We start from the raw sequence: 26,758 nt of genomic DNA, 5'->3' as shown, positions 1-26,758 counted from the left end.
GTAGATTTTCCTGCATAATGAGGACATAGTCAAGGAATGAAGGATAACTGGATCCAAAATCTTGTCTCAAGAGCGCTCATGTTAATTCTCCTTACTCTACCAGAGCACAGGTAGAGGTACACTTACCAATATATTTCAGCTATCTTCTGGCAGTGAAAAGGACAAGTGAGCTATATCCTGGAACAGCCAATGGTCATAGAATTCTACCCTAAATTTTCCGCAGGAGGAAGGGACACTGCCATATTTCATCTGAAACCCAGTTTCACTTGAAGCTACCTTCTACACATTCTTCACTGCATGTATGTCAAACTTAGCATAATAAATGCCAGTTGCCACCACATGGGGGCACTTCCATTAAGAAATACTCTTGCCTGCAACTGTTCAAGGGTAAGGGGGTGAATCTTGAAAATAAGTACAAAATTGAACAGATCAGTTATCTCCATGCTAACACAAGTTGAGTCTTCCTTATCTGGAATTCTGAACCCTTAAGTATTTCAAAACCCAACACTTTTTTCATGGGTAGTTGAGATAGTAACACTTGCTTTCTAATGGTTCATTATACACAAAGTTTGTTTCTTGCACAAAAATATTGCATAACATTACCTGATTATGTATATGAGGCGTATATGGAATATAAATGAATTTCATGTTTAGACTGGGTCTCCTCTCCAAGATATGTCATTATGTATGTATATGCAAATACAATATATTCTGAAAAAAATATAAAATCCAAAACACTTCTGGTCCCAAGCACTTGGGATAATGGAGATTCCACCTGTACTCAGCGGTGAAAGTCTTTGGGTATTCTTTATCAACAACTTAAGACTACTAAACACAGACACTCAGAGAGGCAAAAAAGGCATTACTGTAATTAAATTTTAATAAATATCATTAAATGGACATTAGCCACCTTTTACAGCCTGCACATTTAAAAGTCAGTATCTTTGCTTGTCACAGTTTTACCGATATCTTTGTCAGGTGAAAGCAGATTTCAAGAAAAGACAAAAAACCTACAATTTCTATTGCAACATCACATTCTTAATTTATTTTATAATTTTTATGTACTAATTTGTTCAAACTATAGTAAGTATGAGATAGCTACCATCGGTATAAGATAAAAAGACTGATAACTGTAAGGATGTGATGTTTCGGTGTATGTGTTTTGCAAGGAATGCGGAGAAGGATGTATCCATCATGCTGATATCACCCTGCTGACTGCTTGCAAACTGTTTTCAAAAGGTTAGGAACAATTGCTATAAATATGCATAATGTGATGGCTTGAGCAACAGCAAACATAATGGCTGATACTGAAGATGATGCCTCACTTCATCATGCAAACAGTATAAAAACTATTCATGAACCCACACATGCATCACCTTGGGTAGGAAAAGAAACGACTGATTTGGTTGTACATGGGACTGGGAAAATAAACCTACTCCAGATTACTGAAAAATAAATCTGTTGAGTTTCATGGCCATGTATCTGTCCACAGAATCGACCATACAGCTACATAGGAAAGCACGCAAAAAGTTATTTTGGCTCAAATGAAAAATAAAAAAAGTAAAAATTGTATTGTCAAGAGTTCATAGGTGTTAATTATTACTCCTAAACTGGTGAATAAAAATATTCTTCTATGTTGTAATAATGCTTTTCACTTGACACCACTTATATTGTCCCAGAGAGCAAGAAACAGGACTGAATAAGGAACTGGTTCTGGTGAATACCTGACATACCCCAAACAGCAATGCACCTTTTAACAAAGCTCCCTGAGCTCCCACTGAAAACTTATTACTTCACTCCTTCTCTTAATCAAGGAAACTACTAACCAGAACTGTACAGGTTAGTGTTAGTACACTGAATTTTGTTCTGAAATTAATAAATCAGATCCTTCTGGTTAATTCTTGTTAACAATATGCCAATACCTTTGAACTGAATAAAATGTCCACAGTCTTCAAGTGCTCTACATGTTGCTCATACAGATCTGATCTAGTTGACAGAAACATGTCTGCGATTGCTAAGAAAGAGTACGATCAAGTGCACTAGGTGTAACTGGGAAAATGAACTACCGGTGACAGCACACTGTCCCCAGGGACACTCCTAAGCTGTATGAACTCCTTCAGGGAAAGTCTTACCTAGTATGAACATCTTCGAAGGAAAAATTTTCATGAAAGTATTTGTCCTAAATCTAGAGAGGAGGAGGGTGTTTCTTGATTGTTGTGATTTGGTAACTCCTGCAGCTACTAACTCAATGGTTCCCAAACGGGTGGGACTCCCAGGGAGGGTATGAGACTTGCTGACCCCTACTCCCTCTAGTCCTCCTCCCACTCCAACCTTTTCTGTCCTGGAGGGGGAAGAGAAAGGCAAGGAGGCTGCTTGGAGCAGCAGTCTCTGCCTGAGGGAAGACAAAGAGCAGAGCAGTGAAACACGCTGGATCCTGGCCTCTGGCAGGGCCCATCCTGAGCCGCCGCTGCTGCTTTCCCAACCCATCCCATCACTGCCCCAGTTCTTGGAACAAGATGCTGCTGCATGGATATATTCCTGTATATTCATGAATATACATGAATGTGCGAATGAAAATATGCACGCTAAAAATATTTTTATACCTATATTATGTTGGGGGAGGGCACGATGTCCACAAAGGGGGTCACAAGGGAAAAATGTTTGAGAAATACTGTTAACTCACTCTGAGGCACTTCCATTCAGGAATTCCAAGGCATCACTATGAGCCTTATCACATTACAAAAGTAAGACGAGAGGCAATGCGATAGAAGCGGCTTTCAGTTTACATCTTCACATGCCCTAGAAGCACGGCCTGTTCTGTTTCCAACTGATACAATCATAAACTTGTGCCTTTTGTCCTGTTGGAAAAGTCCATTTGGCAAAAGCCATACTTTTATGAACATCTTCTAGAGGGAGAACAGAAGTTACGATGATAATATAGGGAGCCAGTAAGCAGAAAGCCACTCCTATCTCGGTGCCTCTCATCTTTCTTTTGTAATGTGATAAGCCTCTTAGATCTGTGAAGGTGAGCTACAGTTGTCTTTTGCATACTGAAGGCACTGTCCTGCAAATCTTCACACCATTTCAGCAACTTCATCCAGATGCTAAACAGAGGAATCCATATCCATGGCCTCAGTGCAATTACTTCTGCCTGTCCATTTCATGGTCAGCATTTTGGCATTTGGTCCTGACAGGGTCCCTCTCCATCTTACTAAACCAAGAGAAAAAAAAAATGCTCACTAAAGCTGAGGCAGAAAGCCAGCCATGGAGCACATTCTTGATAGTCCCATCTGTCTCTTTATCCAGGGTTGCATCTGCCCTTTTCTGCCTTGTATACAGCAGCTCTTTCTCTTGGAACTGTGAAGCAACTCTGCTATCTATTCATTCCCTTGACTGAGAAAAATTCCTTTGGCACACACTAGAAGAGCACAGGGAGCTGTCTAAAGAGGACAAAATCACAGGCACTGCACTGTACTTAGCCGTACACTGAAGAAGCGACTCTTCTCAATACAGAAGAGTACAGAAACAGGAAGTTCTGTATGTGCTGGTGTGTGAGAGGAAACAATGGAGAAGGGAGGGAAGAGATTTAAGTAAGAACATGTGAATGTTTACAAGTTTTGTCCCCACAGCTAATATGTGGGGACTACTCTTTCTGGAAGGAATGAAGATCTTCAAAGGAAAAAGGTTCCCCACTTTTAAAGACTGGGATGCTTTAGGATTCAGTGCGGGTTCACATGTGAGGAAAGCTGCAATGTTTTTGGAGGAAGATTGCTGAAGCAGGGCAAATGTGTGAGAAAAAGAGAAAAATACATTAGGGGTCTTAAGGTTTTCCCTTCTAGGGTGTTTAGATTATTCATGTTTAGTGTATAATCTGTTCAACTTGTAAAAACCATGCATGACAAATTTATATTTACAATCAATAGAGTGTAGTTATATTACTTTATCAGATTTACTTAACTGTATCCAGTCCATGAAACATGCATTTAAAATCATAGATTTGCTTATATAAAGAATCTTACAAATTATGCTGGGCCTTTACAAATGAAAATACAAAGAGTTGACAGTGAATTACTCCAAAAGGAATAAATACATACATCGGAACAGAAAGCAGAAAAACCACAAGAGCTGGGCAGCTAATATATCATTCTTGTAAAAATAAATTAAGGAATTTGTCTGAAACAAGAGCTTTCAACAGAGGTCGTAAATAAATAAAACACAAATTACACAAAGTCGCAAGTACTTGATACCACATTTCACAGTGTATCATTTTATCTGTCAGTTCTTGACATTATAAGATAGAAAGCTAAAGTGATTTTGTAAGACAAAACAAAAGTGGCATTTAGCATTTTGGTGCTATTTGTTCACAGGTGTGATTAACTAATACTTATCGAGTGGGCAGGAATTCAGCTTTAAAACTACTCAACCAATCAGTCAAATAAGACTGGTCTGAAAAATGTAAACCAATGCCACTTAGTGACCTTCCTATCCAAGCCATGTTTTGAACCTGGTTTCCGAACTCAAATAGATCACATTTTCCCAAGGGCTGTGCAAAGAGATGAATGTACATTTCAGTTTTCATGTGCTTTCTGCATTACAAATTTAAAAGGGCTGTATGTAGATGAACATATGTGAGGATGTCCCTTCTGAACAGGCCTTCCTTCAATAATCTATTGTCAGCAACAAACTAGAAGCAAATGCACCCAAAGTGCAAAAGCCACTTTCTTTTATTCCACTGCAGGAAAAAAGGAGGGAGTTTATTATTCCAGTGGTGCTTGTTCCATGGGTGGAAGAAGCCACTAGATACATAACCTGTGGTGTGATGAAAAAGGATCATCATCATTATTGTGTACTGTATTTCTACAATGAAAGATGGAATATGATCAGCTAGAGTAAAGTACTTTTAAGATGCATGAATTGTGGAGGGGGAGGACATACTACTTAATACTTCTGTTCAATTGACACCAACAAGACTTAGCCTTTGCCTGTATATTATCCTGTATTGCTACACAGCTTGTCACAGAAAACAACACATTGGCTTTGTGATAGCTGTTTTGAGAACGCTTCCTCCCTCACCTTACTCCAAGTAATTTCATTCCAGCTTTGCACTGCTGAATTCACTTACTATTTCCAGTTCTAGAAAAAGAGAGGTCTTTTTCTTTTTCAATGACATTTGGTTGCCTTATTAGGAAAACAGCAGCAATTTTGCTTGTCCAAATTAAAAGGAATTCCAAATGACACCATTTTCACCAGTGGAAGGCAAACTATTTTAAACCTGTTAAATAGAGAATGCATACATTCACACCTATTATTAACAGGCAGAACAGGAATAACTTTGTTTGAAACAGTCCCACTCTCAACATGCTTGAACGCACCAGCCCTTGAGGCCCATTTGCCTTTACCATCTTTCACAGAAGAGCTCCTGACTTGTTAGCTACAAGCAGTCTCCATGTTCCCTGCTGTCCAAAATGTGGTTTCTTCGAACACTGAGGAATTCAATTTTCTGATGTGCCTGTTTAAGCTGCAGCTTTAATGCCTCATTCTCTGTTGCAAGAATACTTCTTTCCTAAACAAAAATACAGGTGTCATCAGAACAAAATATGTTTTAGAAACAGGTTTAGGGTCCCCCCCCAACCCTACTTAGCAGGAGCATTTGCTTCACTGATGTCCTATTCTCTAGGTTTGTATACTTAACTATTCCTCCAAATTATAACAGCTTGAAACGTAAATGGATTGAAAGATACACAGCCATCTGTGCCAGAGGGGAGCAATTATCATTACAGCTTCTCTCGAGAAAGTATTTCATAGTGTGCTAAACACATGCTTTCATGCGCAAAAGCCATTTTCCAAATGACTATTAGAGAATTCATCTGTTCTAATAAATGGCTCTAGAGCCCATCTAGCAATGGAGGAGGAAGAGAGCTAACAATTAAAGGCTCTTGCAAGTAAATCAAATGACTGAAGATATTAATGAATACATGCAATCTAACCTAGAGAAAGCACAGATGCTGTCAAATCAGTTCTAAATTTTTGCAACAAGTATTACCAAGAAAACTAAAGGAATCAAATTTTCTGTCTAAAATATTTAGGTACAAGCATAACTAACAGAATTTAGTACAATGCTGAGAAATACTAATATGCTAGTGAACCTGAATCCCCTGAAAGGTGAACCTGAATCCCCTGAAAGCATAAACATGGACTTTTTACCCCAGGGCATCTTGCTGTGCATACTATACATAATCTGTGAAGACCAAACCCAAATGTGGGGAAAATGCATTCCTTAAAAATACACTAATTTCCAAACTTGCTTTTCACATAAATTGCTTCTCTGCTATAGCCTGCAAAGCAACAGCCCTTAAGTGACAAGTCAAAAAGTAACATATTGGTTTCACCTCCTCCGCTCGCACCCCCCAGACTGGTTCCAAGTTGCTTTTTCCTTCACAGATGTCCTTTCAGCAGGGCTCAAAAAGCACCAGATACATAGCCACTCAAAATCCTAAAATCATGAATGTGTGTGTCTAGGAGTTTAAAGTATATTTCTTGTGACAAACGTTACATCAGAATTTAAATGTGATATGGATTTTTCAGGAGAGCCAGTGTGGTGTAGTGGTTTGAGCATTGGACTATGGCTCTAGAGACCTACTCAGCCATGAAACCCACTGGGTGACCTTGGACAAGTCACATGCTCTCAGCCTCAAGGAAAGACAATGGCAAACTTCCGGCAAAGAAGTCTTGCCAAGAAAACCCCATGACCGGTTTGTCATAGGCACCCCATAAGTCAGAAATAACTTGAAGGCACACAACACACACACACACACACACGGATCTTTCAGGCAAAAGCAATTCAGACTTTCAGTTTTGTGCATTCTGACATCTCTGGCCTTTCAAAATCCTTTGCTTTGAGCTGTCCCCTTTATATTACACCTTAACTGCAGTCCTACACAAAGCAACTAAATTTAATGTGACTTATGTGCAAAGCACCCTCATATAGATATCTAGTCAAGACTGCAGGTTACAGTATTTTGCGTGGCTATCCTACGCTGGAGAGACAGCATGGTGTAGTGGTTTGAGTGTTGCAATAATATACCAGGAGATGATTATTTAAATCCTCGTTCAGACATAGAAACCCACTGGGAGACATTCAGCAAGTCACACTCTCAAGATTTTCAGACAAGTGCTTAAGCGCTGGTAAAACGCTGGTAAAATGTTTAGGAAGTTGTGTGTGTGAAGGATTGTCAGCTCTCCTCCAGCATCTCTGAATCATTCAGCAAGCAGCAATTTCCTATGAACGGTTCATAGGAAATTGCTGCTCCCAGAACGATTCAGGGATGCTGAAGGTGAGGGGACAATTTCTTGACGTTTAGGAAGCATGTCAGGCTTTCACACACATGCTTCCTAAGCATTTTTGTAGCGTTTTACCAGCATTTACCTCACGGTAAGCGCTGGTCTGAAAATCTCAGTCTCAGATAAAAGCAATGGCAAACACTCTCTGAACAAATCTTGCCAAGAAAAAAAAAACTGATCAGGTCTCCTTAGGTTTACAATACATGACAAATTATTTCAAGGAACACCACCACCAACAACAAATCGTAAGCCAAGATCCTACATGTGTGCATAGGTCCACATATGCAACTTCTCATCTTCCTACTGCCTTGCACCAGATAGGTGTTTAAGGTTAGTAGCCCTCAGTCTTGTTGCTATCATCTAGATGATGATGATGATGATGATGATGATAATATATTTATATTTATATTTTCCTGCCTCTCCCAGATGGATTGAGGCGGTATTACAGTCCACTAAAATACATACATCAATAATGAAATACTTATAAAAACACATCAATAAAAGTAGTACAATTAATCTTAAAAAAAAACATCAAGTGGTAACGTTCAACATCAAACGGTAATGCAACACAGTTATATAATGGTCCGAAGATGTCTCTTACATAAGGTCAGGTGGGTAAGCTTGCCGGAAGAGATCTGTCTTGAGTGCCCTCTTAAACGCCTCCAAGGAGGTAATAAGACGGATCTCTTCTGGAAGACCATTCCACAATTTCGGAGAAGTTACAGTGAAAACTCTCTGGGAAGTCGATATAAGCCTGGTTGATTGGTGTTCTAACACATTCTTCCCAATTATTCTGAGAGTGCGGGGCGGATTGTGTAGGGAGAGGCATCCCGCAAGTAACTCGCGCCCAAGCCATGTAGGGCTTAAAGGTAATAACCAACACCTTGTATTGGGCCTGGAAGCTAATTGACAGCCAGTGAAGAGACTTTAGAACAGGTGTTCTGTGGTCAAACCTGGACAAATAGGTGACCAATTTGGCTGCTGCATATTGAACCAATTGAAGCTTCCAACTTGGTATAAGGATAGCCCCATGTAGAGTGCATTACAGAAATCAAGGCAAGAGATTACCAGTGCATGTACCACTTCTTCAAGGTCCTTTTGGTCCAGGTAGGGACGCAGTTAGCATATCAGCTGAAGCTATTACCAAGCACTCCTGGCCGTCGGATCCACTTGAGATGACAATTGTTGTGACAAGTCCAGGAGGACTCCCAAACTGCAAACTTTGTCCTTTAGGGAAAATGTGTCTCACAGTGGATGTGCCACTGGCGTTTGAAGCTCTACATGTCCAAGACGGAGCTTCTTGTCTTTCCTCCTAAGTCCACCCTTCAACACTCCTTTTCTGTCTCTGTGGACAACATTTCTATTCAACCAGTCCAGTAAGCCCGCAGTCTTGGTTTTATCTTTGATTCTTCCCTGTCATGTATCCCTCAGATCCAGACTACAGCCAAGGCTTGTAGATTCTTTTTATACAATATTGCCAAAATCCGACCATATCTCTCCGCCTCTATTGCCAAGATTCTGGTCCATGCCCTAGTAGTATCACGACTTGATTACTGTAACATCCTCCTGGCTGGGCCCTCCATGGGCTGGCCCCTCCTTACTTATCAGACCTTCTTTCTCCTCACCTTCCCACTAAGGCCCTCCGTTCTGGTAGTCAAGGTTGGCTATCCAAGCCCAGGATTTCCTCTGCCCCATCTCGGATTCGCCCCTTTTCACTTGCTACCCCTCACTCCTGGAACCTTCTTCCCCCACGAGTAAAGGCCATCACTTCATTAACCAGCTTCAAAATGGAGTTGAAGACCATCCTGTTCAGAGAAGTGTTCCCAGGCATTGCGTGATTATCATTTGCTATTTGATGTTCTTTTGTTCCCTGTTTTATTGAACCATTTCCTCTATTGCTATGTATTTTATATGTATTATCCTATTATCTCTTAGATTGTACGCCATAGGCAGGCTTTCTCTTATATATTTATTGTTTTATGTACAGCGCTGTGAAAATCTACAGCTCTAAATAAATAAATAAATAAATAAATAAATAAAGTGACCCTTTCCAGGACTGGTTGACAAATCTCCTTCCTTGGACTTGAGGCATCTATCACCAGTACCTCCATTTTCTCTGGATTCAGCTTGAGTTTGTTTTACCTCATCCATCCCATTACTGACTCAAGGCAGGCATCCTTGAAGAGGATGCCATCCTTAGTCACTGCAAACAGTTGGAGACATAGAGAAGTAAATTTGGGTGTCATCAGCGTACTGATAACACCGCAACCCATGTCTCTGGATGATCTCACCCAGCGGCTTCATGTACAGTACATGTTAAACAGCATGGGGGACAGGATGGCACCCTGAGGGACGCCAGATGTCAGCTCTCTCAGAATCACCATCTGGAATCTGCCCGAGAGGTAGGAATGGAATCACTGGAGCACAGTGCCTCCAATCCCCAACTCTCTCAGGTGTTCCAGAAGGATACCATGGTCAATGGCATCGAAGGCCACTGAGATGTCCAAGAGCACCACCAGGGTCACACTTCCCCTGTTGATGCCCAGATGGAGATCATCGACTAAGGTGATCGAGGCAGTCTAAACTCTGTATCCTGCCCTGAAGCCGGTCTGAAATGGGTCTAGATAATTGGCTTCCTCCAAGACAGCTTGGAGTTGGAAGGCAACTGCTCTCTTGATCACCTTGCCCAAGAATGGTAAAAGGTTAGACCGGACTATAATTATTCCTTACCAGGATGTCTAGGGAGGGTTTTTTTCAAAATCGGTTTGACCACCGCTTGTTTTAGTTGGTCTGGAAATTTACTCTCCCTAAAGGATGCACTGATCATAGTTCTTAACATTACTTTCACTACAACACCTCCCTGATCAAGGAGTGGCCTAGATGTTGGATTAGGATTCTAAAGGCCAGGGCTCAGTTCCCCACTCAGCCATGGAAACCCACTGAGTGATCTTGGGCAAGTAACACACTCTCAGCCTCAGAAGACAAAGGAAAAATCACTCTGAACAACTCTTGCCAAGAAAACCCTGCCATAAGCTGGAACTGACTTGAAAGAAGACAACAACACATTTTGAGTGCACCTGTCTTTGCATTCCCCCAAGAGCCAAGAGCAACTGGATCTTCATTACGTGAATCGCTGGTAAGGAGAAATAGCAGCAGTCCCTCACAGGGCTTGACAAGAGTGAGGCGTGGATATTTGTTGGATGGAATACAACAGCAAGAGAATAGCCCTCTGAACCCCCTTCAAAAAGGGGCTGAGCAAACCCCCTTTGAACCAATTCTGCCAAGGTAACTATGTGATAGATTTATCTTAGGGTTGCCATAAGCCATAAATGACTTGAAGGCTCACAACAACAACAACAACAACAACGCTGCACTTCTACATGTTTAAGCCACTAACAGGATGCTAGTCCTCCTAGTGTGTGATTTTCAAACAAAATGACAAAAAGACTAAAGATGGACATTTTTCTAACAATGAACAATCATTATTGTTTATTAAATCCAACATCCCCTTTAACATCTGAAAAGGCTCTATTGACCTTTTGGCAAAGTGCATGTTAACTACAAGTTAAACCTTCAAGTGTTCGTTCAAGGGGATGCATTTTTCTAAATTGTTTTCCTCACTACTCTAACCCATAGTGTTCCCAACAGACAGCCCACCTAAAATGCTTCACTATATATTACTACAGGACACTTAGCAGCAGCAATGACAGGGGTTGCTCACTATGTTAACAGCACTTGCTAAATCCAAGTTGGGCTCTGACTATTGCTTTCATGTAGGTTTCAGGAACTTTAAAATAATTTCTCCCACTTTCATCTGCCATGTAGATATGTGGGACCTTTCTATTCTTTCAACATTGTATTTTCAGCCTTCCTTTCAGCTAAGGAACTCTAGATGGTAAATATGGCTCTTTTCCTGCTCCAAATTTATATTCCAAACAATCTTGTGAAGTAGTTCAAGCTGAGAGATGGTGAAAGACCCCTGGTCATTCAGTGAGCTTCACAGCTGAATCAGGAGGATTTCAAACCACATCTCCTAGTCTGAGCCCCTTATCACTCAAGTAGCATTGCCTTTCATTGTTTAAAGAGGTCATTTTGTATACAGTTTTAATATTGATGATTCTCAATGACAGTTTTAGTACCTGCTCTAATTCATGGTAGGTGGGCTTTAAAGTACATGGTTCCTCCCTTGCTTTTTGATTGCAGTCCTTGTTTTCCCATTTCACATAAGCCTTTTTACGGCTAAGAACTGGGCTTGGACATGGAGACAGAGGGGTAGGTTGGAGGAAAGTGCTTTCAGGTAGTATTCCTGGTTCTCTTTGTTCTCTGGAGAGCCCTTCCACATGTATCAGCATCAGGTCAGTCTGTGTGCTCTTGTGCACTATAGAAGGCTTTAGTCTTACAGAGATTTTTTGAGCTGAAACCCCCATCAGCATAATAGTTCTGTCTTTGCTCCCTTCATTGTGCTCAACCACTTCTCCATTAGGAAATGGAAATCCACCTTCCTCCAATCCTATAATGGGGACACAGAAACACAGCATTAGAATGAGAGAGGAGATGAAAAGCAACTCAGTGGCTTAAGGAAACTGCATGTTCTTTTGAAGCCCTAAATTCAATGAAGAAAATGGTAAAATGTTTCCCTGAAAGAGGTATATAACATAACCCTGAATTCTGTTGCTATATCATGTTGCCCACTTTCACTATTCCAATCTTTGCAATGAAATGACAAACCAAAGAAAAGGAAAAATGGCATGATTTAATATTGTAATATGGAGTGAAGAGTAACACTGGGACTATTATTAAGGATTCCTGAAAATTTATTTAAACCATGTATAGATTTATAATTGGACAATGAGGACAGCAGAGACAAAGGAGTTAGCTGGAAGGCAGGGCTTCAGTCCATCTAGCACCCCCCCAGCCCCTGAAGGAGGACCCTCAAGGACAAACTGGGAGAGAGGGCTTCAGACCACCGAGCTCCCCACCCAGCCCGTCAGGGTGCTAGACCCTCCAGGACAACGAAGACAGTAGAGATAAGAAGGGAAGGTTAGGGAAGCTAACAAACAACAGTGGAGGCATGACATAGGAGGAAAACAGCTACTGAGCTGCAGAAGTAATGGTGGATGTCATTAAAGTGAGAGAGCAGCAGTGAAACCATAGCTAACAATTGTTAGCACCGCACACAGAGAGGTGGAGGTGGCCCTCTTTGAATATCTCCCTCAACTAGAAAACTCTATGATGAGACATACCAAGTGAGACACACAGACAGGATCAGATCACTAACAGGAAGAAATAAAGATGGTGAGACAAGTAGTGGACACACTCAGAAAGACAAATGCAACCACACAAAAAATAGGGACATGGAATGTGAGAAGCATGAGCCAAGGGAAGCTAGACATAATAAAAATGAAAATGGAACACATGAACATAGCAGTACTGGGAGTGAGTTCAAATGGACAGGAATGGGTCACTTTGATTCAGACAACTACAAAATATTCTACTCAGAGCATGAAAAGATACGAAGAAACGGGATGGCTTTCATACTAGGAAGAAACGTGGCAAAAGCAGTCAAAGGAGACAATGCAAAATCAGATTGAATCATCTCAATAAGGCTTCATGTAAAACCTATGAATATCACCATAATTCAAGTATATGCACCAACTATAGAGGCAGAACAGGAAGAAAGTGGAAGTTTCTATGAGGGAGTACAGGAAGAAACTGACAGCACCTCAGAACAGGATGTCAACCTGATCATAGGGGACTGGAATGCCAAAGTTGGAAGTAAAGAATCAAAAACAGTAGGCATATTTGGATTAGGCAAAAGAAACAAAGAAGACGAACATCTGATAAGATTTTTGCGAAGCCAATAACCTATTCATTCCAAACAAATTTTTCTTACAACCAGAAAGAAGGCTACACATTTGGACATCACCAGATAGCCAACACAAAAACCAAATAGATTATGTAATCAGAAGTAAACAATGGTGAAGTTCCATATTGGTGGCCAAGACCAGACCAAGTGCTGACTGTGGCTCAGATCACGAACTACTCATATAAAAAATAAAAGTACAGTGGGCCCTTGCCTTACGTGGGGGATCCATTCCAGACCCCCCCGCATAAGGCAAATTCTACCTATACTCAAGTCCCATTCATTTGAATGGGGCTTGTGCACGGTGGCGTGGTGGCGCAGGAGCGTGCGGGGCATCATGGGCGCACGCCCCATTCATTTGAATGGGATGCGCCGCCCCTTGTGCCCCGCGTGCTCCCCGCAGCTTGAGCGCATACGCTCAAGTCTGCATAAAGCGCACCCGCGTATAATGCAGGTGCACTGTATAACTCAAGAAAAAAGCAAAACCAGTAGTCATATGAAAATATGATCTAAACAATATTTCATCAAAATTCATTTACAATATAAGGAACAGATTAGCGCTATTAAGCATAATAGACTGAGAACCAGAAGAACTATGGTCTGAAGCCAGGGACATAATAAAAGAAGAATGTGGACAGACTATCTCAGGAGACAAAAAGAGAGAGAAGAAACCATGGATGACAGATAAAACACTACAAGTACAGTGGGTCCTCGCCTTACGCGGGGATCCGTTCCAGATCCCTCCGCGCAAGGCAAATTCCACCTATGCTCAAGCCCCATTGGAAATATTGGGGCTCATGCACAGCGGCACGCGGGGCGCAACGGGTGCACGCGCCCTTTTGATTGAATGGGACGCGCCACCCTTTCCGCCCCCGCGCATGCCCCGCGGCTTGAGTTCGTATGCTCAAGCCGCGTATGGCGCGTCCGCGTATGGCACAGGCGTACTGTAATAAAGGAAAGAAGAGAAGCAAAACAAAAGGGACATGGGAACAAACTAAGAACCATGAATACAACAGTAGAACAGCTAATGCAAAAAGATTTTTAAAAAATACTACAATGATCAATGCAAAGAAATAGAAGACAACAACAAAAAAGCAAGAACAAGAGACCTATTCTACATGATCCAGGAAATCCAAGGGAAATTTCAAACCAAAGACTGGGATGCTCTATGACAATTAAAATAACATAATTCAAGACCAAGAAGGAATAAAAAGGTGGTCGATGCAGCATAGAAAAGAGTTATATAAAAGAGATCATAAAATGAATGACATGTGTAATGAAGAGCCATATGAAGCTGAAACCCAAATTCTAAAAAGTGAGGTAGAAGCTGCAATAAAGAAAATGGTGAAAAATAAATCCCCAGGAACAGATAATATTCCAATTGAACTGCTGCAATTCACACTGACAGTACAGTGTGCTAACTAACATATGTCAACAGATGTGGAAAACAAAATGACGGCCAACAGATTGGAAATGATCAATATACATCCCCATCCACAAAAAAAGAAACACAAAAGACTGCAGTAACTATAGGACTATAGTACTGATCTCCCATGCAAGCAAAATTATGCTCAAAATTCTGCAACCTAGAGTCCAACCACACATGGAGAGAGAAATCCCAGAGGTCCAAGCGGGGTTCAGAAAAGGAAGGGGCACTAGGGACCACACTGCAAATCTACAATGAGGGAATTCCAAAAGAAAATCAGCATGTGCTTTACAGAGCACAGCAGAGCATTTGACTGCATAGATCATGAAAGGCTATGGAACAGTCTTAAAGACATGGGAGTGGCAACACATCTGATAGTCCTGATAAGGCATCTGTACTCAGGACAAGAGACAACTGTCAGAACAGAACACAGAGAAACAGAACGGTTCCCAACTGGATCCCGTGGATGGCCACAAAGACAAACAAATGGGTCCTAGAACAGATCAAACCAGAAATCTCTCTGGAAGCCAAGATGACAAAACTTAGGCTGTTGTATTTCAGACACATTATGAGAAGGCATGACTCACTGAAAAAAAAAATGCTAGGAAAGGTGAAGAGAAGTAGAAAGAGGAAGGCTGCGTGCTAGATGGATGGATTTGATTAAGAATGTAATGGGTATGAATGTACAGGAACTAAGACAGGTGGTTTTGGAGATGTCTCATCCACAGGGTCACCATGGATCGAAATCGACTCAAGGGCAGTTAACAACAACAACAAAAGGTTTATAATATACAAAGTAGGTTATACCAGTCAAATTGTAACAGAAAATACCAATATGATCAGAATAAATGTCTGTAAATAAAAGAAAGGAAAGCCAGCATGATGTTTGTTTCTATTTTGGATTGTTGTTTTCTTTCCTTTGTAAAGTGCTATGTAAAACCTATGATGCTATACTACTACTACTACTAATAATAATAAATATTTATTTATATCCTGCCTCTTCCGCTTTGAGGATTGAGGCGGGTAACAGCAAAGTTAATACAATATACAACAATAAAAACAACAAACCCCACAAGACCCCAGCCCAACCCTCCCTCCCAACTATAAAATTAAACAGTAAAACATGGTTAAAAAGTATGTAACAATACATCAAAATTAAAAAACCAAACCACAAATAAGAAAAATAATAAAAGGAGGGGGATTCAATTGGTTCTGGACATTATCAATTGGGGAAGGCCTGCTGGAAGAGAAAGGTTTTTGATGCCTTTTTAAAAGCCTTGAGTGAGGATAATTGGTGAATCTCTTCCGCCAGGTCATTCCAGGTTTTTGGAGCGGTGACAGAGAAGGACTTCCGCCAGTCTGGTCTTTCTAGATTGTAAGAGGTTTTTCCTGGAGGATCGGAGTGTGCGGGAAGGATTGTATGGGAGGAGGCGTTCCTTCAAGTAAACTGGACCCAGGCCATGTCTATACTACTACTGCTACTACTACTACTACTACTAATAATAATAATAATAATAATCGTTTGAACATTGGACTACAACTTTGGAGAACAGGGCTGGACAGCTCTTGCCATAAAAACTTTGTGATAGGCTCACCTTAGGGTCTCCATAAGTCAGAAATAACTTGGAAGACAAACAACAACAATAAAAGAAAATATGAAGTGATTTGAAGACTCTCTCAATAATCAGACAATGATCTTATGGGAAGGCTCTGATTTCAGTGGCAGAAGTCAACACTCAGGGCTATGTCTTGCTGTTAGTTTTGATTAATGCAAATCCATTCAATGAGATTTACCTATTGTTCCTTCAAATCAATTGAGTTACCACTCAACAACTGATTTAATAGGTCTACTCTAGTTGGAATTAGCCATCAAGATGTTAGCCAAAAGGCACAAGGATCACCTGGGAAAGATCCCCATGTGAAACCCTGAAGAGCTGTTGCCCATCAAAGAAAGCATTACTGAGATGAACCAATGGTTTAATTTAGCCTAAAGCAACTTCCTAGATTTATTTGTTACTAATTTGGTAAGAACTGATTAAAGCCAATTGGATCATGCAAATAATCTCTATTATCTCTGCTCCTTAAAGGGTCATCTGTGCAAAGAAAGGAACAAACTGGAAAAGTGAGATAAAAGCTTGCAGGAAAAGCTGGCGGGGGGGGGGGGAATGATGAAATGCTGAAGAAGGAAAAGTAATGAATGTGGTTGCAAGAAACTTCTAAATCATGTGAAAAATGTCTAAGGTGCATATTATTGTTGACCCAGTAACACTAGACAGGAGGCACAATCATCCAACAAGGCTGTACAGGGCAGATTGGGACCTCTGGCAAACCAGATTATGGTCAAAGGCTTGGGCTGTAAAATCTTTGGGAGAGGCCATTCTCTTGGTCCCACCACTTTCCCAGGAATATTTCACATGAACAAAGGCGAGGGTCTCTTAAGAGGTTGCTCCCAGGCTTTGGAAATCTATCCCCAGGGCCTTCACAGTCAGCACTGATAACCTGCCTGTTCTGACAGCCTTTGGGAAATGACTGAAAGGGTTTTTAATGGTATGTGTGTTGATCTGCTGATTTTCTTATCTCTTGTCTTTTAATGGAACTGTTACAATTGTATAGATTGCCTAATTGTATTTTTAAGAATAACTTTTAAATACATTTTAATTACATATTTGTGAAATCTTTTAACTGTTTGTTGTTGTTATGTGCCTTCAAGTCAATTTTCATTCGATCCTAGGGTTATCCTTGCAAGATTTATTGCAAGTAGTTTTGGCATTGCCATCTTCTAAGGGTGAGAGAATATAATCTACCTAAGGTAATGCAGTGCATTTCCTTAGCTGAGTGAGGATCTGAACTCAGTCTGGAGTCCTAATGCAGCAAACCATCACTACTTCACATTGCTTTTAAGTGTATTTGTTTTAATATTTATAAACTGCCTTGAGTCCTGTTATTGGGAAAAGATGGGATATTGGTGACTAAATAATAACAACATGGATTCATTGTTCATGTCCTCTTTGTAGAATCCCTAAAGCACCTGTGCAGCCACAGAACACTGGGACAAAGTTTGTCTTTAGTCTGTTCCAGCAAGGTCTTTAATATTATGATAACAACCATAATGCCATCTTCCCAAACCATCCCTAGTTAATTCTACTGAGATGAGCCTCTGAATTTCATGGCACCATCCACCACTGCTACCAGAAAACAGAGAGGCAGGCTAGCTCCAACTGCCTGCCTGAAAGAAGAAAAAGCCCTCCCTTCAGCCACCATCTTGGGGAGAGAGAGGCAGGCAAGCTCCAACTGCTTGCCTGAAAGAAGAAAAAGCCCTCCTCCCGACCACCATCTTGAGGGGGAGAGAGGCCTGGCCTGAAAGACTAAGAGCCCTCCTTCCGACCACCATCTTGAGGCGGAGAGAAGCCTGTTATGTTTTATTTTGACTTTGTATTGTCCTTCCTGTTGTACACCGCTTTGATCTAATTTGGAAAAGCGGTATATAAATAAACATTATTATTATTATTATTATTATTATTATTATTATTATTATTATTATTGAAATGGCCATTGACTAGCTGGGGGAGAGCTGTAAGCATTCAGTTAGTGTCTGGCTACAGTCCTTCAGCTGTCAGAAAATATTTGATTTTTCCCTCCTGGAAATTGTCTTTCCTCTTGCCAGAGGAACTGCAGCTGGATATTGCCCTGTAGCCTCCCATCTCTATGCCCATAAATAGAGAACCACACCAGAGTGCTCCAGCTGTAAAAAGCTCCCTTCCATTGGGAGGAGAAATGTTACACAAAGAAGTATTAAAGCCCCCCTTCACAAAATAAATAAATAAATATAATAATAATAATAATAATAATAATAATAATAATAATAATAATAATAATATTTATTTGTATACCGCCCTCTGGCAAACCAATCCGGGCGGTTAACAACAATAAAATATAAAATATAACAATTAAAAACACTTTATCCCTCCCCCCCTTAAGACAGTATTAAACAGTATAACATATTAAAACACAACATCAATGCATAAAACAACAATTAAAAACTAAAAACCCTGATACTAAAACTAAAAAGGACATATACCAACATATGGTAACACGAGCATATGTCACCAGTGGGATTCTGGCCACACAGTAAAGAACATTTTGTCAGCCATTCAGTTGGTGGTGGTGTAGGCGTGGAAATGAAACTGGAACATGAGGAGCAAAAAGAATTAATATCAGGCTTCTTCATTCCATTGGAAATGTCATACCATGCATGTGTTCTTTCAGTCCCATGGGACAGAGACTAGACGCAAGGGCTGATGCAGGACTGTTGTCCACAGGCATGACTTTAGGTCTTCTTTTACATTCAAAGACAACCAGATCTTTGCATTGCTTGTGACAGTTCATCCCACAATCTGCAAACAGATAAAAAAAGGACAGCTCATTGACTTGGTGCTCACATATTTCTCCTTCTCCCACTCTGTGAAGCCTGATATCTTCCTCCTGACAAAGCCTCATAAAATTGGTGGGGGGGGGGGGAGGGAAGAACTGAACAAGCCCATACATCAGTAATTCCCAAAGTGGGCAGTACTACACCCTTGGGGGCAGTGAAAAGATTCAGGGGGGCAGTAAGGGAAAAGGGGGCACCAGGGGGAACCTTCAGTCAAATTATTGCCATGCAAGAAAGTCAACCAGTGGCTTTTAAGACTATAGTGGGGACTAGGGTTACATGTACTCCAGGAGTTTGTTATACAATTGAAAGGAGAAGCCAGGCATAGTCAGACACGCATTCCAGACTTTAGGAAAGCTGATTTTAGTAAATTTAGAGAAATATGGGGGTAATCCCATGGTCAGGAATACTAAAAGAGAAGGGAGTTCAAGACAGATGGGAGTTTCTCAAAGGGGAGATACTGAAGGCACAATTTCAATCAGTTCCAGTGAGGAAGAAAAATGGGAGATGCCACAAGAAACCAGGATGGATGACTAAGGAACTTTCAACTGAGCTAAGTTTTAAATGGAATACGTATAAGAAATGGGAAAATGGGGAAATCGCCAGAGGAATTCAAACCAATAGCAAGCATGTGTAGGGGTAAAGTCAGAAAAGCTAAAGCGCAGAATGAACTCAGGCTTGCTGGAGAGGTTAAGAACAACAAAAAGGGCTTTTTTGGTATGTCTGCTGTTTTGTCCCAAGAGCGATGCTATGGACTTTGGGTGTAGTAAGGCCTCTGGCTCCTAGGAACACAGCCTGAACAAAAGACTTGTCCACAAATTTCTTAAGTTTTCAAAGGTTTTACTGGTTACAAACATAAATAACGTGAAACTGATCTCTTCTCTCTCAATAGTCTTTCTTAAATACCTTGTTCTCTCTTTTTTGTGGGTTTTATCTTTCTTCTTCTGTGGACTTTGTCTTTGTCAAAGGAAAATACTCTCTCCAGGTCTGACTTGGCTGCAATCTTACTACACAACTGAAACTAGCTAGAGTGTTGTGTCTGGAAACCATGTCCTATGAGGAATGCCTTAGGGAGGTGGTGAGTTTAGCCTGGAGAAGAGAAGGTTAAGAGGTGATATGATAGCCCTATTTAAATATTTGAAGGGATGTCATATTGAGGAGGGAGAAAACTTGTTGCTCCAGAGACTAAGACCTGGAACAATGGATGCAAACTGCAGGAATAGAGATTCCACCTCAACATTAGGAGGAACTTCCTGACAGTAAAGGCTGTTCGAGTGGAACACACTCCCTCAGAGTGTGGTGGAGTCTCCTTCTTTGAAAGTCTTTAAACAGAGGCTGGATGGCCATCTGTCGGGGATGCTTTAATTGAGATTTCCTGCATGGCAGGGGGTTGGACTGGATGGCCCTTGTGGTATCTTCCAACTCTATTATTCTATGGTTCTATGATTCTATGAAACTTTTCAGAGATCCTTAAAACCACCATGTAACTTTGCTGATTGCTTCATGTAAAGTTGTCTCCCGCTCTTCTCCTGCCCACGCGAGCTCACTCCCTTAGCCAGATCTCCACTGGTAGTGGGGGCAGCAGTTGGAAAACTCTCACAAAGCCTGAGCATAGGGCATTGTTTCTATAGCTTGGGCTGGTGTCATATCAGGACAGATTGATTAACAGGAGTGAGGAGTTATAGAAGGTGGAGGCAGGGGATAAACTGTAGCAAAAAGGAGCTTTGCCTTGATTTGGCTGACAAGTTTTAGCTGGGCTGCTGCTCCTGCTTTCTTTTGTAGGACAGGTCAATGGAAGAGGTAGCAGAAAAAACAATATTTGGCAGCTGGAGGGCGGGGAACAATTTCAAGCTGTGTGCAGAAGGCACGTCTCTGGGGAAGAAGGAGGAGGAGGAGGACTATCTGGGGCAATTCTTGGAATGAATCCTTTGCCTTGGAATGGCTCCTGTAGCTGAAATCTCTCCCTTTCCCCATGCACACCACTCTCCAGAGCATGTGGCCTCTGTAAAACACCTACACAACACTGGTTGTGCCTCTTCCTACTCCAGCAAAGGATTGGAAGTCTTTCCTTGGGAGCCAACTGCTCCCAAAATGACCTGGTACAAAAGGAATAAAAACTGAGATTGGTTGTTTTGAATTTGCAGTGAAACATTAAGCCTAATATGAAGAAATAGGCATTGGGGAGTGCTAGGGTTGTTGCCCAAAAGGAAAGGGGACAGTAGCTGAAAAAGGTTTTGGGGTCACTGCCATAAATGGTTTCCTAAGAGGCATGTTCCATTGCCCAGTGTGGCTTGTTCCCTAGTAAGGATGTTTAGGACTGTAATATTAGATGTACAAGAGCCAATGTGATGTAGTGGTTTGAGCGTTGGGCCATCCATGGCTTGAAAATATTTTTAAAAAATCCAAACGCAAACCTTGATTTTGACATTTTATACAAGGGATGACATTTTACTATGCCATGGTATTTAATGGGACTTGAGATCCACGGATATTGGTATCCACGGGGGTTCTGGAACCAAACCCCAGCAGATACCAAGGACCCACTGTAATAAGCAGTCTACTTTCCATTATTAAATATTACTCAGTGTTTCATATTTTTATAGCAATGCTCAACAACTTACTTAACAGCAAAATGATACATCATATATTATTTAATAATTCAGCAGGAGGGAGGTGGAAATTTCTACATGAGAGGATTCAGGATTCCCCTGGATTGTTTCTTGTCGTTTTCTAGACAGTTGCAAAATGTGTTCAGAGGAAAAGAAAAAGGATGTGGCATTGTTGGGATGGGATGAGATGGGGGGGGGGGGGCTAAACAAAAATGTGAGTGTTTCTAGTTTGTTCACCAGGTCTTTTATAATAATTAAAAGTTTGATCTAAGCTATTAGAAGATGATGCTTAAGTATGTTCAAAAGAAAATAAATTTCTTAACATTTTGTGTTCCTTTTGCAAACCATTTTACAAGTTAATTAAACAAATAAAGCATAATTTTATTACCTTTGCATCTATATCCTTGTTTAATAACTCCCCAAAGCTGCAAAATTAAGCAAAGCCATATTATAATGCTACACAGAACTTAAAGACAGCAGACTCCTACCTCTCCTGCATCTCAGTTCAATACACTCAGTCTGCAAAGTCATTCAAATAGAATAGCCATCCATCCATCCATGAGGTCTGTGGCTGTTCTTTCGTTAAAAGCAGTACTTTCCCACCATTAAGAGCAGACTAAAACTCCAAACAGGAAAGCCAAAGATGGAGATAAGGCTTACCACCACCCATGATAAAAAGTAAACTCCCAAACCAACAAGATTTAGGTTATGATCAAAATCTTATTTCCTCTAGATGCCTATTTGTTTTAGCAAATCACCAGCCAATATCTACACATTTCAGAGAACTGAGTTGGTTTTAAAAACAGCCCAGCTGCCAAAAGATGCCTACTTGGATCTGTCAGCTGCATGAAAAAGTACCACCCAAAATATCCCGCCCCCAACAGACAATGAGAAATTCTACATGAGAATATCTATTTCATTTCTCCATAGATCAAGCACGGCTGGTTGCTGGCCCACAGACCATATCTGAATCCCATATTTTTAAATTAATTTTTTGCTTGTCATTTGACTACTTCTTCCACCATACAGGGAGCACCAGGCACTGTTTATTATCCAGCAGATGTCCCAACAACCAGGAACTGATATGTTGCCCCAGGCATCTGTATCATTTCCGAAGCTATGTCCTAAACTAGTGGACCAGATTAGCCTGAGAGGTGGAAGAAGTAATAATTTATCTTTCTTTCCCTGCCCTGCACTAATGAGCAAGGCCTGGTAGAGTCTGGCCATCTCTACCCTGAAAAAGTTGAAATATCAGAGATGATACGTACAGCCTAAGGTGCAGGAATTTCCAGAGAGGTAGTCATATTAGTTTTGTGCATTATAAGCAATGTAGACTCTTGAGGAACTTTAAAAACTAACCACGTATTATTTGACAAACTTTTGTCAGCTCTATCCCATCTGCACCTCACAAAGGGGCTTAGCATCCTTGAAATCGTATGCCAGATATAACATTAAATGTTTAAGGTGCAACAAGATTGTTTCTTATTTATGGTACATGCAGTTACTCTGAAATGTGGAGGGGATCTGTACCAACACATAGGTCAGATGTAATGATTATTTGTAGATTTCATCCTACAAAGCCTTCCTAGGTGTGCCAAGTGTTGATTCCAGAGTAAGGCCTATGGGCATTTGATAAAGCAAGCAGCTTTGGGGAAGCAAAGCAGCTATATTCAAATACTTCAATGGGAGCCCCAAATCACTACTGTGAGTTCCAGAAGGGAAGAAAGTTCATGTAGAGATTTACTATAATGAATAATGTCCAACAAACGTTGCCTATTCAGGTATTGTTAGTAACATGGTTTGTACTCCAGTAATAATCTGAATGGGCTCTAAGAGCAGCAAAGTCTTGTTTTGTTTTTTTCTAGAGGAAGCGCAGAGTTGCCTTATTTTTGACAATGGATACAAATATGTTGTGTGTAGGAAAGTCTCTGGCTATGTTTAAACAAACCTCCTAAACTAATCCAGACCTACATGGAAGTAGCTGAGAAGGGGCATTAGAAACCTTCTGACTCACTTGGCAACTGCCCTCATGTCTTTAGGAAGACATTAAAAAAACCTGCCAAATTTGTTCCTGAACATATCAATGTATGATATTATTTTGTATCACAGCTACTTCCAGGAGAGGCTTTTACTGAGCAATCCTATTGTCTCATATATTGATGTCAGCAGAGATTGAGACAAAAATGTGTTCAATTTTCAGCCGTTTCATGCTGCTTCTTCCATCTTATTAAGAAAAAATCCATTAATGAAGAAAGGCAGCAAAGTGGCAAAAGGCATAGCATTGGTCAGACTAGTTATGATAAATAGCAGCTCTCCAAAATGATCATATCCTAGAGGACTGTCACAGCTCTGCAGTGTTAACTGGTGAGGCCTTAATCTGACTCATGGACTCTTATTCACTGAAAGAATGTCTCCAACAATTAAGTGATAACCTCTCCCCATTCCTAAAGGCACAAGAGGTGAAACAACAACAAGAGTAAAGAAGTGTTGATATTGTAATAAGACATTTACCAATAATAGTTTTGTTATACACATCATATGGTAATGTGGAATAATTTACATTTTAAATCCCCACCACCACCAAACTGCACCCAAGCTTACAAATCCAGCACAGTTGTCACAGAATGTTGGCTTCAGATAAGTGGTTTCCTGAAAGTTGTGGGCAAAGCCAAGGCCCAATTTAGAATAGATTGAGCTTGCCCTCATGAAGTAAGCTGTTATTTCATCTCTGCTGATTAGGCCTTCCCTGCAAATAAAGAAAAAAGAGGGTCAACTGAGGTTTAATACTGCAAGAAACAAAAGGAGTTAACAGTGTCTCCCCACTCTCTATTTTTCACCACCCACACATCCACCAACCTACTAAGGTAAATGCACTAATTCATCTTTAAAGCAAAGAATATCTTGAAACACATTACACACTCACACCCCCCCCCCGCATGATCCTGTCAAGCAGATCACGAGTTTTGCAGCAGTTCATTTAAAATTCAGAAAAAAACAGCTTAAGAAGCAGCCTTCACAATCAATTCTGAACATGCTGTACAATTATCGAAACAAAAGAGAAGCCCAGGGAATAATTCCTAACACTGCTACCTTCAAATTGCTCTTTACAGTTTCTAATGCCATTTTGGACAATGAACAGGCTGGAAAGAGGAGGGGAAATGCACAACAGGGATTCCCTAAACATGAAAGAATTCATGTTCTCTTGTTCTAACATAAACCCTTTGATGGGAAGCAAGATAAGCAAGTTCTTTACTGTTGTTCTCAAAGGATGGACAAGGTGGATCATTTTAAAGGAAATCTAACCAGAGGTCTTAAGATCCCATTGTCTTTCTGAACACAGTCCTCACCTAGAGCTTGGAAAAGGAAGGTTTTGGACTACAGCTGCCAAAATACCCCAGCCAGTGTAGGCACTATATTCCAAAAAGTCCATTTTCCTATTCCTCTTCATTCAGTTAGCATACAGCCTCGAAGCCAGCAGGATGCTTATGATGTATGAGATTATAGAAGAGAGGAAGTGTGGCTTTGGCACTTTAGTATAAACACAAACCTATGAAGCACCCAACTTTGCTTTATTTTTTGAATGCAAACAGTAAACAGACAGATGACTGGCAAAGAGCATGCTATATACAAATATTAGACTCTTTTCTGCAAATGTGGATCCTCATGTAATCAACATGGTACTATCTGCATACAAGAGGGAGATTATCAGTAGGTTAAAAGAAAACTCCATGATTGACATAAGTACACATCTTGTAGGCGAGAAAAACCTAAAGGGAAGTACACCAAAACAGCTTGATGAGGAATGAAGATGCTCAGTCAATTCTGTCTTACTGTTTTACTTTTAAGAAAAGTATCCTGGGAAAAGAAAGGTCATGGATTCCTTGTTGGTATTCTAAACAAGAGTACTGCACCATTTTGTTGCACACCATAAATGGTTTGCAAGTATAGCTCAACTCCCCATCACATGCTTGCTTTTTCTGCCTCCCCTAAATCTTGTAATATGTGTGCATTCCCTGTACACTTCTTAAAATACTAGTGACAGAACAGTTAGGATGAAAATTGGATAGCCTGAAAAACTAGTTCATTTGACAGAAAAAAGTATCACTACAAAGCATCCAGAGCCAAGAAAGGAAATCACTCAGGTTTATTTTTCAACCACAACAGGCAACTACAATAAGTGCCTTTAAGCAGGCAACCCAATTATTTTTATCACTGTCGTTCCAAAGGTATTTAACAAACAAGGACTCTCTTTGTATGCCATGGTGTGATTTCTCTGGCATTGTGATTCCCTCAAAGCAAGTTCACCTGTCATTTCCAAACAGATTTATCATCTCCCTTTCTAAAAAGTGAGTCTTTGGGTACTGCAAAACTCAACTGCAGAAGCAGTGGAAAGCTCCTACAAGCAAAACCTTCTTTCAACAAAAGTAGCACCTTAGTAACAGTCAGAGATCTGGATACCTTTGTCTGTGCCCTGAAGTTCAACTCAATCTCCACATGTGGATAATATTGTAAATATTCTTTCACAGACAGAGGACTGACTACAATTAAAAGTCCTGATGTCCTTTCACAGTACACAGTTATAACGCTATGAGTCCACTTCCATGGTTCTGTGCTATGGAATCCTGGAATATGCAGTTTAGATAGGATATTTAGGGGGTGTTCCCACTTAATATTTGAAACGATTTAAAATACAACGTTTTTAATAAAACCGATTCAAAATAACCCTGGTGTTATCTCGCGTTCCGAAACGCGTTATTCTTCGTTCCCATCTGGTTATTTAAATCGAAGTTTTTACCTGCAAGCGTTCCTACTTGGCATGAAATCGGTGTTTAAATAAAGCGATTCTTCTCTTCCATACCTTATTTGGAGCTGTCAATCAATAGTACGTCAGAATGACGTAACGTTAACCCGGATTATTTGGAAGCGATTTAACTTTCGTCAGCGTTTCCATTTCATTGACCGTTTGTGAAATGATGTATTTTTGGCAGTTTTTTTTTAAATGAACCAATCAAGGCGCTTAAACGATCAAATGTCATAAGCGCTGTCAGCCTTATATACATTTTCCCTCCGAATTTAGTAGGAAACCCAAG

At 40.6% G+C, this 26,758-nt stretch overlaps 1 protein-coding gene across 1 annotated transcript in view; it reads right to left on the bottom strand.

The window, feature by feature from the left end:
• Nucleotides 1-858: 858 nt before the first annotated feature.
• The window catches only part of RASGRP1 (RAS guanyl releasing protein 1), a 105,408-nt gene continuing 79,508 nt past the window's right edge, over nucleotides 859-26,758 (bottom strand). The window contains 5 exon segments of the mRNA XM_042444374.1: nucleotides 859-5,563; nucleotides 11,481-11,851; nucleotides 18,878-19,024; nucleotides 22,057-22,093; nucleotides 24,270-24,414. Coding sequence (XP_042300308.1) covers nucleotides 5,432-5,563; nucleotides 11,481-11,851; nucleotides 18,878-19,024; nucleotides 22,057-22,093; nucleotides 24,270-24,414 — 832 coding nt within the window. The 3' untranslated portion in view covers nucleotides 859-5,431.

The sequence above is a fragment of the Sceloporus undulatus genome, chromosome 1 (assembly GCF_019175285.1).
Source record: "Sceloporus undulatus isolate JIND9_A2432 ecotype Alabama chromosome 1, SceUnd_v1.1, whole genome shotgun sequence".
In the NCBI taxonomy this organism is placed as follows: Eukaryota; Metazoa; Chordata; class Lepidosauria; order Squamata; family Phrynosomatidae; genus Sceloporus; species Sceloporus undulatus.
The sequence above is the reverse complement of the archived record's forward strand: the minus strand, read 5'-3'. Positions and strand labels throughout refer to the sequence as shown.